The sequence below is a fragment of the Tachysurus vachellii genome, chromosome 4 (assembly GCF_030014155.1).
Source record: "Tachysurus vachellii isolate PV-2020 chromosome 4, HZAU_Pvac_v1, whole genome shotgun sequence".
In the NCBI taxonomy this organism is placed as follows: Eukaryota; Metazoa; Chordata; class Actinopteri; order Siluriformes; family Bagridae; genus Tachysurus; species Tachysurus vachellii.
Genome location: NC_083463.1, coordinates 24,883,568 through 24,898,139, shown reverse-complemented (window position 1 = coordinate 24,898,139; position 14,572 = coordinate 24,883,568). Strand labels below are relative to the sequence as shown.

At 38.7% G+C, this 14,572-nt stretch overlaps 1 protein-coding gene across 6 annotated transcripts in view; it reads right to left on the bottom strand.

Annotated features, from left to right (window-relative positions):
- Positions 1 to 14,572, bottom strand: part of LOC132844739 (lysine-specific demethylase 6A-like) — an 80,999-nt gene that overhangs the window by 30,751 nt on the left and 35,676 nt on the right. For 5 of the 6 annotated variants that reach the window (XM_060868508.1, XM_060868506.1, XM_060868503.1 and 2 more), the window contains 6 exons: positions 14,091 to 14,125; positions 13,013 to 13,106; positions 10,350 to 10,476; positions 9,873 to 9,971; positions 9,570 to 9,789; positions 8,927 to 9,061 (listed from right to left, as the gene is read on the bottom strand). In XM_060868508.1, the coding sequence (XP_060724491.1) occupies positions 8,927 to 9,061; positions 9,570 to 9,789; positions 9,873 to 9,971; positions 10,350 to 10,476; positions 13,013 to 13,106; positions 14,091 to 14,125 (710 nt within the window). The remainder of the gene's footprint in view (positions 1 to 8,926; positions 9,062 to 9,569; positions 9,790 to 9,872; positions 9,972 to 10,349; positions 10,477 to 13,012; positions 13,107 to 14,090; positions 14,126 to 14,572) is intronic. The other variant, XM_060868505.1, reaches the window with a different exon arrangement.

The following is a 14,572-nucleotide window of genomic DNA, read 5'->3' as shown; positions in this document are numbered from 1 at the left end:
AAATTACACTTTTGTCATCAGAACCTTGCACTGAATGTTACATGCAAAATACAAGTTACATGTAAAGAATCGCAAACCTACAGAAGTACCTCTTAACATATGGGTAAGCTGAAATGAAATGAATTCATATCTGCCAAATTAACTGTAATAAAGTTGTGTTGTCATAACACCATACTTTTGACCCCACAAATCATGGTATTCTTGATAGGCTAGAAAAAGTGTTGGTGTTAAAGGAACAGCCCTTTTTCGACTCGCTTTCAGTTTGTAGATGTAAATGGTTACTTCTCTTATATATACTAAGATTATGCCCAATGTTACCACAAGGTTCTGTATTAGACCCACTGCTTTTCTCCTAATATGTGCTACCTCTTAGTACAATTATGTGTAAACATGATATTAGCTGCCACTGTTATGCTGATGACACATAATTATATGTTTCACAAAGCCAGGTGAGAGGCACCAGTTCATCGCACCATATTTTGGTTATTGTTTATGTGATGGCTTTGTTTGTACAGCATGTCCGGCAGGGGAACATGATATAATTGACCACTTCACCCAATCCCAACCACTAAATGGAGGAGCCACATCATGTGGACACCACCCTGGAAAAAGGGCCAGACGAACTACAGAACAGATAAAAGCAAATTATTAGCGCTCTGCAACCACAGTTGTACTGAGATTTTTGGTGTTTCCCTTTCACTGCATGGTCAACTTGGTAAGCACCAGTTGCTGACCCTAGCACTCCCCTAGACCCAAACTGAGGGTTGTAACAATGATGTGCAGCAAAAAAAGATTAGTGTTATTAGAGAGATTACCGACTCCAGTGTTTCATTTGAAGCTCATGTAGATAGTATTACTAGGGTAGCCTCCTTTCATATCATAAATATAGCTAAGATAATAAATGTGTCACTGCGTGAGGCAGAAATACTAGTTCGTGTTTTTGTTGCCTCTAGGTTGGATTACTGCAATGCCTTATTGTTTAGATGTTCTAGTAGCTCAAGTTAGTCCAGAAAGCAGTAGCAGAGTTCTAAAATAGAACCACAAGATATAACACAACACTTCTTTTATCAATTTTACCACACTGCTGATCTGTCATGCTTACTTTGATTAAAAGGTACAGGCTATTTGGTTGTCTCTCAAGTAGTAAAGGCTAAATAAATTTAATTATAAACTTTGTCATTTCTATTCTAAAGTTTATATTTATGAATAGCTGCTTTGAAATGATGTGCATTGTTAAAAGAAAATTATATACAAATAAAATTAAATTAATAATGACCTAAAGCACACTGCCAAAACAGGGTTCCCACTCTTTTTCAGAGATCATTTTCCAGGACTTTTCCAGGACATTTCAAATTTAGGAAAAAAAGACAAGGATCACAGATTCACGGCCTAAAGTAGTATGTTCTTCTCTCCAGAAGTCTTAAAAACAACGTACGCTTTATGGCTATTACTTAACTATAAAATTAGAAAAACACCAGATACCCACACACAGAGCTCTTTCAAACGAGTCATTCAAAATACGTATTCATTTAGGAATAAAGAAAATGACGGTATTTATGATGATATTCACTTTCACGAACCATTCGTTAATAAATGCCTACTCAAAGAAACGCCATTGTATGTTGCTAAAAAGGAAGTGACAGGAGTGATCCTATGGTTAGTGAAGGATAGAAAGGAAGTCACTTAACTTCTTGTTTAGTGAACTGTTGCAAAAATCAATATCACATTTGCAAACGTGTTTTTAAGTTTATATAAGTAAACCTATTATAGGTTACCAGCCTTCGCCTTACTGTATATGTTTACAACACTAGTCTGTGCTGCACTTTGAGCATGCAAATAATTGTTCAATGTATGCTTCACTGTGCATCCCGTCAGTAGAATATCTAATTTTGACTTCTTACAGTATATCGCCCATAAAACAGGTTTCGGGGACTGTGTGGATGGATTACTTTTAAAGACAATTTGTCATGTGAATGAAATTTCAACAATTATAAAATAAAAAGGCCGCACATATTAATACCCTTTCCTTTCTCAGGCCAATGCCGTCATGCATGCTTTAGTTTGCTGTGCATTCCCCTTGCACATGATATTCAGATTAACAAGGCTGATATAACATGCTTACCCGTCACCATTTGCTGAAAACATTCGAGCACTTAAACCATTCCTAGCACCTGAAACCGCCAACACAAGACAGCGTCATCCGTCGCAGCGAGATTAAACAGCATAACAAAAAAACGTCAAAACTCAGCGTCCCTGAACAGAGCGCTTTCTGTTACTAACGTTAATTGTTTCGACCAGTTGTAAACTGTTCTTTAAATGATCAAGAACATTTATAATAATAATTTAATAATTAAGATAATAAAGTAAATAAAAATAAATAAAAATAAAATAATAATTTTCCAGGACAACAAGATTTTTTCCAGGACAATTTATGTTTTCTCTCATTTTCCATGTGTTTTCCAGGACTGGAACATTGGTCATTAATTTTCCAGGATTTCCAGGTTTTCCAGGACGCGTGGGAACCCTGCAAAATTGTGTTTCTAATAAAGAAAAAAGTGAGAACTATGACCTGACTGAGTATTTCATCTGACTTGAATCCAACAGAAGAACTTTGGCGTCTTTAAAAGAGAAGAGCATAGCAACACAACCCTACCAGCAAAGAGCAGCTGAAAAACACTCACTCATCAATCCAGAATATATCTTCAGAATTGTGTGCAAAACATATCACAATTCTTACATAGTGAAAACAATTGATATGGCCATCAAAAATTACTGACGTCAAGATTTTGCAAAAATACAATTTGAATCTCGGTAATAAATAGTGTACTGAAATTTGTTGCATTGAGTTCTGACAGTATTTTTAATATTGTAAATTTAAACTCTTAGTTTTTAATATTGTATAAGAGCAAATGTCCTACTATGATCCAATCATTTAACAATTAATTAATATTGCACAGGGGTGTACGTTCTGTTGTATACTGTGTGTAAAGTCGGTAACTTTGTGCACAGTCAATAGCTACAGACCTCCAAACTTTAGGTGGCCTTCAGATTAGCTCAAGAACAGTGTGTAGAGAGCGTCATGGAGTGGGTTTCCATGACCAAGCAGCTGTATCCAAGCCTTACATCACCAAGTGCAATGCAAAGTATCACATGCAGTGGTGTAAAGCATGCTCCCACTGGACTCTAGGGCCATGGAGACGTGTTCTCTGGAGCAATGAATCACTTCCTCTGTCTGGCAATCCAATAGATGAGTCTGGGTTTGGTGGTTGCCAGAAGAATGGTACTTGCCTGACTGCATTCGCCAAGAGTCAAGTTTGATGAAGGGGGGATTATGGTGTGGGGTGGTTGTTCAGGGGTTTCATTGGCCCCTAAGTTCCAGTGAAAGGAACACTTACTACGCCAGAGTACCAAAACGTTTTGGATAATTTCGTACTCCCAACTTTGTGGGAACAGTTTGAGAATGGCCCCTACTTGTTCCAACATGACTGCACACCAGTGCACAAAGCAACGTCCATGAAGACATGGATGAGCAAGTTTGCTGTGGAGGAACTTGAGTGACCTGCACAGAGTCCTGTCCTCAACTTGATAGAACAACTTTGGGATAAATTAGAGCAGAGACTGTGAGCCAGGCCTTCTTGTACAAACAACAGTGTCTGACCTCACAAATGGGCTTCTAGAGGAAAAGTTCCCATAAGCACACACTTAAATCTTCTGGACAGCCTGGGATGTCATTAAAGTTCATGTGCATGTAAAGGCAGACCTCCCAAAACTTTTGGCAATATAGTGCATGTCTGCATGTGTGTGTATAAATACATATTCACAGACACTCAACATCTATACACGTACTTATTCATGCAATTATCTAATCAGCCAATTGTGTGGCAGCAGTCCAACGCATAAAATGTATATAATACATTCTTTGACTGTTCAAAATGTGAACGTGAATGTGAAATTAGGAGCTTTGATTATGCTATAGTTATAACTGTTATGCTCACATCGCCCATCAGAAAGGAAAAGTCTTGGAATATTTATTAAAAAATGTCTGGCCATGGCATAACTGTTGAAATGTGGTGAGCAGAAAAACAGCTCAGAATGCACATGATAATCCTTGATGGATGGCCTACAACAGCATAAGACCATGTAGAATTCAACTTCTGTCAGCCAAAATGTAACTCTGATAAATCTTGATTCAGTTCACATTAAACATCAGAATGGCATGGCTGTTGTTGCCAGATAAAACTGGCCAGAAACACCTAATCTCCTGGGATTTTCACAACAGTCTCTAGAATTACACAGAATGCTGCACATAAAACACAAAAATCCTGTGTGTGAAGTATGTGCAGGTTAAAACACTGCTGACATGAAACCAGAGGAGAATGGCTGGTTTGACATGAACTCAAATAAGCACTCTTTACAATTGTAGTAAGCATATCAAACCTTGATGTAGATAAGCTACAACACCAGAAAATCACATAGGGGAAGACTACATCTTTCAGTAAGCTGTAGGTGAGATGTTGCATAATAATCATTTTCACCTCAAATGACAACAGCAAATCTATTATAATTTTCCAGTATTTTGTCCCAGTTCAACATCAACACCATGTCTCACTCATTAAGACATGTATACTTTCAATAGCTTCAACCAATTGCATTATCTTAACATCCTATGCTCTAATGCAATGTTTTAAACGCAGGTGGACTAAATTATACAAAAATTCAGCACATGGAAGTGAATGAGAGCCATTCATTCAAAACACTCATGACTGTATTATAGACAGACAGTATCATGGGCATAGACTCATCAAAACTGGACAGATGCAGCATGGAAAACAACTAGGTACTATTGTTCACTCAATGTTTATGTTTTTTGCATAATGCTCTACCATATAGACCACTGTGTGAAAGAATATCAGGAGATCAGCACTTTCTTAAATACTCAAACCAACTCATCTGATACCAACATCAATACCTTGGTTAAAGTCAAAGAGATCACAGTTTTTCTTCAGTTTGGTAGTTGATATGAACAAAACAATTGATGCTCTGGACATGTACCTTGCATGATGTTTTTTGCACTGTGCTTCTACTATATAACTGGCTGACTATATAACAGAGTGTGCAATTGTAAAAGTATTTCAAAAAAGGGAACAGTGTGTGTGTGAGATCTGTATGTGAATCAGAATGCGCCTTATAAGTACTCACACATACAAGCAACACAAAACTTATACACATTTAATATACTGTTATTCTGCAGCATGCAGCAGACACTCCGGATACAATAGGGTGCTATTTACGTTATTTTTAGCCAGATTATTCATAGTACATGGACACCAGAGACTGCGGTGTTTATGTATATGACTGCCAGAAGTTACATACAATACAATACAGAAATCCTGCAACAACCAACCTGCACGATGTGTTGGAAAGGCTTCGCAACCTCTGCTTGCTGTGGAGACAAGGCCTCCAGTCCTCTGCGCCACCTGATACTGTGGACCAGGAGAGGGGACACCAAAAGCCGAAGTAGAAGTGTTTTAGCAGTCTGGTGTCTGTGCTAGGCTAAGAACAAACCTTATACGGCCAACTTTCCCATCAATTCTAATGTTTGCTCCCTGGACAATAAACTGGACTACATCCGACTCAAACGATCTACACGGCGAGAGGTTAAAAACTGGTGCGTCTTTGTTTTCATGGAGATGTGGCTCAGCGACAGAGTTCCAGAAGCCGCCATTCAGCTAGATGGGCTCACCTCGTGGCTCTCGGTGGTAGTGTGTGGGTTTACATCAACATGGTATGGTGCAAGAACTCTGTGCTTGTTTCAAGCTACTGCTCATCATCAGTGGAGCTTGTGACTGTTAGATACAGGCCATTTTACTTACCATGGGAATTCACCATGGTTTTCATCGTGTGTACATTCCCCCCAGCGCTAAAGTGGCTGAAAGGCTGAAAAAAGCACATCTCCCTTCCCCCCATCCTGACTACGTTTTACAGTGGGACCATTAAGAGCATTATGAGCAGTTGTATCACTGTCTGTTTTGGGAACTGCACCATCACCCTGAAGCAGGATAGTGAGGACAGCTGAGAAGATCATTGGAGTCTCTCTTCCCTCTATCATAAATATTCACACCACACGCTGCATCTGCAAAGCCAACACTCTTCACCCTCCTGCCACCTGGAAAGAGGTAACGACACAGTCGGACCCTCACGACCAGACTGTGTAACAGTTTCTTTCAGTCGACTGCTGTTTTGCACAATACCTCATATAACTGCTGCTATAATAATAATATGTTCATTCCAGTACTTCTGCACATGCAATATAGAACATACAGTAATAACACTAGTCAGCACTGCTTTTGTGTATTGTCTTTTGTGTAATGTCTTGTATTGTTTGTTTGCACTTTTGTCCTGCACTGTCTTTTTGTATTTTGTTTTGCACTGCTTGCACAAGGTTGACAGATGCACTTTATGTGGCTAGGACCGACTTACTTAAGCCCTTAACCTTAAGACCTTAGTCTTTGTTTTATGTAGCAACATGGTCATGGAGAAACGTTGTCTCATTTCACGGTGTACTGCAATAGCTATATATGGTTGAAATGACAATAAAAGCTTCTTGACTTGATTTGACTTGTTGAGTTCTATTTTCTGGATCAACTCTGCAGCCCTGATCTTCCAGAACATTCTTTCATTCCTCTTGCCATCGTGCGGCAAGCTATAAGCTCCTCTCCTGTATATGGTGCCTCTACTCAGACCGGGCATGCGCTCACTTCTTTGGGTCTGCTTCTGAGATGTGTCACATATAGCATATACCAGGGGTCGGCAACCTTAAACACTCAAAAAGCCATTTAGACCCGTTTCCCACAGAAAAAAAAACACAGGGTACCACAAAACCCTTTTGACATCTAAAATGAAGATAACACTGTATACAGTATATCGGTTTTTACCTTTATGGAAAGTATATAAAAACTGTAGTGTGTTGCATTTATGAAATCAGTGAACTGCTACTGAGTAAACGAAATTTTATTTCTGCAGGCAAACAAAAATATTTTGAACAGTTTGAACTAACCTTAACTGCTGGGTTGAAGGTTACTTTCAAATAAAATGTTCAATGTCTAACTGAGTCCTCTTCGTATTCATGACCAGGGCTCTCGAGTTTTGTAGACAGGCAAGCGTGACAACTCCCCCCCCCGTAACCCCAATTTTTTTCATTGGTTGTTGCGTTAAATCTTACCCATATACAATAGTGCTATTTTCTGTTTGGCTATTGTGTAGCCTCTTTTTTTGATTGGCTGATAAGTGTCAGGCTCGACTAAGAACTCCAGGTGTACCATGTGTACAATTCCTGTTCAATAGAGACAGCGGTGCGGACTGATACATTTTGGGTGCGCTGCTTATTAAATATATGATAAATAATATTTAATATTATTTAATATTAATAATAATAATATATATTTAAATATTATATAATATAAGTTTTTCTGCGTGAGAAACACCATGTGTGGCGGGAGAGCGTGACAAAAGACCCAAATGCGTGACTGTCACGCATTGAGAGTCGGCAGTTATGATGCATATTTTGAGCAACAAAAAAATTAAACACGGTTTATTTTAATGTTACAAGAGCATCATAATCTTAGAATTTAGAATTACATTTTTTTAAAAACCAACTAACTAAAATAAAATAAATTTAAATTAAATATTTATTTTCCAAATCTACAGGGAGCCGTAGCAGAGGGATGAAAGAGCCACTTGCAGCTCCGGAGCCGCGGGTTGCCGACCCCTGGCATATACCTTTACCCTATTGTGAATATTTGGGATGTGCTGGAGAAGACTTTATGTAGCAGTCCAATTCTCCCATCATCAATACAAGATCTTGGTGATAAATTGATAATACATAGAAGTAGCCAACCTCCGGTTTGAGGCAATTTCCAAACCAGACTGAATACAAAGTTTTCAGGTACTGGTCAGCGAAGGCCTTTTGGGTTTCCTTAATAGATCCGCTTTGTACATAACCTTCCACAATGACTATTCACTGTTCCAGGGAGAACACCATCTTTCTCATGCGATGTGCACAGAAGAACTGAATAGAAAAGCAAAATAAAGCCGTAACACAGCGTGACACCACATCACCAGTCACAGAGCAAGGGGCTATAGCTTCCTCATATGTGTATATATATATATATATATAGAGAGAGAGAGAGAGAGAGAGAGAGAGAGAGAGAGAGAGAGAGAGAGAGAGAGAGAGAGAGAGAGAGAAATTATCCAATTGTTTTCAACAATTAGTGCTACAGTAGCTCTGCTGTGGCAGACCAGCTTTCACATACACATGTAATAGATGCACCCTGTCACAGGTTTGCCATTGTCCTTTCTCTGGCCACTTTTTGTATGTACTAACCACAGTAAACCAAGAACAGACCACAAAAGACCTGCCATTTTGGAGATGCCCTGAACTAGTTATATAGTCATCAAAATTTGGCTATTGACAAAGTCACTCCAGATCCTTGCAGTTTTCATTTATTATCACATTTTTCATGCTTCCAACTCATACAACTAACTAACCTGTTTCTTAATATATCACACTCCTTGACAGGGGTGACATAATAATGAGAAAAAGCAATTCAGTTCACAGTTCAGTTCTTTTAAAAGCATAAAAGTAGATATCCACAAGGGTTACTATTTAGATTACTTATATCTACAGCTGTGCCAAGACACTATGCAAATTTAAACATTAATTCTAAGACAACATTAAAGAAGTCAAAACATGCCCATCTCTGTCATATTAAAATAAGGAAAAAATTGTCTTTTCATGTCACAATAAGAGAAAAGTGAAAGGCATGGCTGAGAAGATTAAGCCAAACGTCAAATGTAAGGGGTGTGTGTGTATTTTGTAGTGAGTTCAGGGATTATTGTATCAGCGTGTGCATCTATCTGGTCTCACCTGCTGAGCTGTGATCTGGACGCCCTGTCTTGAGGTAAGCTCTGCTGGGATTGGGAGGCTCCATGCTTCCTCAATACTAGGAAGCATTTTACTTTTACTTTGTAGACTAGTGTGATGAAGGTTACACAACTGAGCCTAGGACGAAAACGCGTGAAAAACATATTTAAACAGCAATCTATAGTTGATGTCGGAACAATTTACAAAAGTGCCCTTTTGCCCAAGTTTAAAGGTGCATCTAGTTAGGTCACGCTGTAGTGTTGAAGTCACTGATCATGTAGAAGTCCTATGATCATTAATTATAAAATCTTGCCTTTCCTATGTACAGATATTGGGGAGGATAAAATATGTCAAAAAACTGAAAATACTTAGAAAACATGCTATGTAAAACAGTGTGTTTTTCAATGTTCAGAACCAAAACTGTCAAGTTCAACAGTACTTGACTAGCAACTATAGAAAGCACAAAAAATAAAAAACAGTGGAAACGTTTGTGAATCACACCACTCATGCTTAATGACAGCCAACTATATCCATACACTTATGGATACAGAGACCCACAGACACACACCTGAAGAAGTAAAAAGTTGTACACAGTTGTGAAGTATTCAAATTTGGATACCATTAGCTGTTATTTTGTAAAAGTTACCTGCAAATATTTGATGCGGGCAGTGATTGCTGCAATGTTGCTGCAGCCTTTGCTGCGTGTGGCGTTGATATAGCACTTGATGGCATCTTGGGGCTGATAGCAAGACTCATAGAGAGTGCCCAGGTCCATCCAGGCTGCAGCATGACTGTGGTCCAACTGCACAGCACAGATATAGGCCTGAAGAGCATCCATTGGCTGATTCTGCTGCTGATACAGCACCCTGAATAAGAATGGGGACAATTTGGCAGCAAGGGTATGGTAAAGTAAAAAATTTTATTAAAAAAAAAAGATCCAGATCCATACCCAATGGAGCACCAAGTGTCTGCACTGGCCTCAGATTTGTCTATGGACTGCCGGTAAGAAACAAATGCATCTTGCACTTTCCCAATACTTGAGAAGCACCTATAAAAAAATAAAAAAAATAAATAAATAAAAAAGAATGCAGGTCAAAAGATCTGCACAGTGTGTCATGATGATATGTTGAGAAACTGCATATTTGCTTCTTATCATTATAAATTCACTACAAGTTTACCAAATTATAATAACCATTATGTAAGACCTTGTACGCTAAACATGGTAATTTTTTGCCTCTGCCTCAGTTGCTATTTCCTAATAGCAAGAGATTTCAATCTCACAAAAACAGTTTGAATAGCATGAGTGGTAAGCATAGCCAGTCACAAACTAATGCCAAACATTCACAAGAAAACAGAGTTTACAGGCATTTTTCTTCATTCATCAATATACTGCAGCCCATCAAGCTGGTAACTGCTTGCCACCAACCTTCCAAGAAAATACCAGGACTGGCCAGAGTTGGGGTCAGCTTCAAGAGATTTCTGCAGACATTCAATAGCATAGCTGTCTTTATTGGCTCTGTCTCCTAGCTGTTCCACTGTATGATGCATCCAGCCTGGGGTGAGGACATCACAACTACTTTCACAAAACTTCATCAAACAGGACATTAAACTGAAACATTGAGCAAGTTAATTTGAGCAAAGGCAACAGTAAAATGACTACAATCTAATGTAAATATAGTGCACTCATAGTATCCTAGTTTACTATAAGGTTACCTGGAATTGTGAATATATGACCCTATGGCAGTGATTTTTAACCTTTTTTGAACCAAGGTACGTTTTTTCATTGAAAGAAATCACAAAGCACACCACCGAAAATGAAACTCTGTAAACTATATTACCATTCATTCATTCATTCATTCATTCATCATCTACCGCTTATCCGAACTACCTCGGGTCACGGGGAGCCTGTGCCTATCTCAGGCGTCATTGGGCATCAAGGCAGGATACACCCTGGACGGAGTGCCAACCCATCGCAGGGCACACACACACACTCATTCACTCACGCAATCACACACTAGGGACAATTTTCCAGAGATGCCAATCAACCTACCATGCATGTCTTTGGACCGGGGGAAGAAACCCGGAGTACCCCCAACCGGAGGAAACCCCCAAGGCACGGGGAGAACATGCAAACTCCACACACACAAGGTGGAGGCGGGAATCGAACCCCGACCCTGGAGGTGTGAGGCGAACGTGCTAACCACTAAGCCACCGTGCCCCCCACTATATTACCAATTTAAAGTCATTCTTGTCAGAGTGTCTTGAATACGAATGAAATAAACACAAAGAAAAAATTTATTTGATCTTTCATATTTTTACTCATCCAGTGTGAAACCTGGGCCTGTTTGGAAAAACACAGCGCTGATATCCTGGTGGGAATTGAATAAAAAAGACAGCCATGAAGCTCTTCCTCAACAGCTCTCTCTGTTTTTAGTTTTTATAGAAGTCAGGCTTGAGAAGCTCAGCTCACACAGATATGTTGTGGAAAATGGGAGCAATGTCAAAATAGCTTTGTTTGCCAGGACGGGGAACTCCTTGGCAGCAGCCAACCAAAAACTGTCCAAAGGTAGATCAGCAAAGCTTAGCTTTAAACCATGATTTTGTCTTAGTTCAGTTAGTTCTCTCCGCTCTTGTAAAGTCATGTCCTTTCCAACAACTGATGCTGAGCAATATGGGTCCCAAACCCAGTCAAGATATTCAGTGAAGGCTCACTGATGTTCTCCTCAAGAGTTTTCAAATGTACACCTATTGTTTCGCACAATGCAGAAGTGTTAACATCTTGCCATTTCTTTGCAAGTGGGAACATTTCAAGGTTGCCATTTTTTATATGTTGTTGCCAGAGGTGCACCTTTGAATGGAATCCATTAATTTTTATCTGTACTTGTACGCAGGTTTTTATTTCGGCCTTGCATTCAGGTGTTCAGTTCATTCAGATGATGAAAAATATCTGCCGGGTATGCCAGCCTTTCACACCACTCATTACTTGTAAGCAGCTTTGCGTAATCAGACCTCTCATTTGTCAGAAATATTTAAGTTCCCCCACAGCTCAAACACACGGGCCAGCACTTTGCCATGTGCAACCATTGAACCTCCGTATGAAACAGCAAGGCTTTTTCTCCCATTTCCTCAAACAAAGATGCAAATGTGTTACAGGTCGTGTCTTTACAAAGTTTACCATGCCAGACATGTCATCAATATGTCTGGAAATTGTGTTAACTGAAAGAGGGACTTTGGCTATTTCTTTAACCGATTCAGGTCTGAGCATCTCATTTACAATGACTCTGCCACAGTGTGGGACTTTTTTGATTTACTGTAGCTACAAGTTCAGCAATGTGGTAGCTAGCTTTGAGAACTCTCATTTACTTTTGTGGTTTCTCTCATAAAATTTGCCCGTTTCTCCGTGTGTTCACGCAGGCAAACAAAATAGTAAAGTTTACTTGGGACCATAGCACTGTTGGATAGCTTTTTACCACACACCAAGCACAACGGAGTCGGTATTGTTGCATCCCTAGTGAATGTAAATCCAAATTAAATATAGCTTTCGTTGTATTGCCCCATGAATGAGACTTTGCTAAGGTCACCGTCTTTGCTTTCTTTTGACACCCAATCATACTAGGGCCTTCAAAGTACAAGGCAATTAGGCCATCTATAGGTACACAGATAGGTGTATGTATGTGTGTGTATATATATATATATATATATATATATATATATATATATATATATACACACACACACACACACACACACGACAATGGCATATTATTTGCAGACAATTAATGCATTTTCAAAAAATGTTTTTTGGAACAATTTGGTGAAATTGAATAATTTCCCACGGCACACCTTACGCTCTCTCAAGGCACACTAGTGTGCCAGGGCACAGTCGTTTAAAAACACTGCCCTATAGATCCTGTTATCACAATTTCAAAGGATTTTAAAGAAATACCATTTCACATTTGGTACTGAATGACAAGCACTCATAAAGTGAAAAAAGTGTTACAAAGTAAAACACGAACATGAATCAGTTGCATGCACATCTGCACATTAATATAACCAGTTTTAATGGTTTTATGTGTGGGGTGGACTTACCAAGCTGTTGTAAAGTAGCTGCTTTCACCTGGGTAGGAAGATTCTCTGTTTGCAAGAGACTTTCATAAGCCTCCTTTGCTGCACGGTATCTTTTCTAAATGCATGAAAGAAACAGAGATAAGAGAAAAGTGTGAGTTGGTGTGTGTCTGAAAAGTCAGGAATGCAACTTTACATACATACATTTAATTTTGTATTTACGTGTTCACCCTTGTTATATATTTCTTTGGAGACCCGTTTTGCTTTGAAAATGACAATTTTGATAAGCTTTGGAAATGTTTCAACATTTATGTCTGTCCAAAGTTGCACTACTTTTTTTGCCACAATCTTCTCTTAATGATGGAAGAGATAGACTGCTGCATAGTCTTCCCAGCACATCCCAATAAGTCTCAATGGGGTTAAGATCTGGACTGCCCCGTCATAATGCTTGCCCCACAAAATAGGCATGACAGACGCATCACGCCATCTGCCTCTTTTTACCCTGATGCTCCCATCACTCTGGAACAAGGAAATTCTGGGCTCATCAGACAATATGATGCTTTTCCATTTATTTCAAATCCATTCTTTATGCTTCCTAGCAAATTAAAGCCTTATTACTTATTAGCCTCAACGATAAGTGATTTTCTTAAGGCTACAAAGCTGTTCAATTCTAATCCCTTAAGTTCTCTTTGCACTGTGCGTGTGGAAATGTTCTCACTATTAAGCATTACTTACTCAACTTACGCTATTTTTTTTTCATTTTCCGATTTAATTTCACCCAATGTTTAATACATAAAACCTACATGTCTTCAGTGTAAATCAAAAACAAAAGAACTGTTGAAATCTGCCATTCCAATATAAAAAACACAGAGATGAGACATGTGGGGCAACAGTAAAAAGCAGATAAGAAGAGAAGGATTTCCCCTGTTTAATAGATAGCAAAAATTCCCTTGGCTGCCACATTGGTCCAGTGCCACAGGTTCACTTGCCATTTGCCATCACAACATGGATAGATGCATATCACAGAAGTCACAGAAAGACAACACGCATTTAGACAAAGGCATTCAACCTTTAAAGAAAGGTAAAATAGAAATTGACTTACCTGTATTTCATACAAATGGGCAATGTGAAACTGAACTATCAAAGGAAGAAGACAAAAGAAACTATAATAAAAATACAGAAATAGACATTAACATTATCATATTAACGAAAGATCTACAGGAAGGAAACAAATAATGGGTCCAACTCAATGTCTGCCTGCTTCATTTAGAAATGAATCCTTTTGTTCAAATCACAGTTACGTTTCAACACAATAAATGGTTCTCAGACTGAGAACTAAGACAGCCCATGATGTCCCCAGTTGTAAGTGTGTGTTTTACTACAAGTGTGTGTAGGCTTATCTCAGTCTGATCTTAAACTTTAGACTCAGCAGAATGGAGATTGGTGTTTCTAGGGAAACCAAATTCAATTGGAATCCACTCCAAAAAAATGAAATAGCTGCAGGTTTAAATATTTCTGCTGTCAGTTATCCAGTATAATTCATACATAACACTTCATATTTTGATATTTCAATATTTTATATTT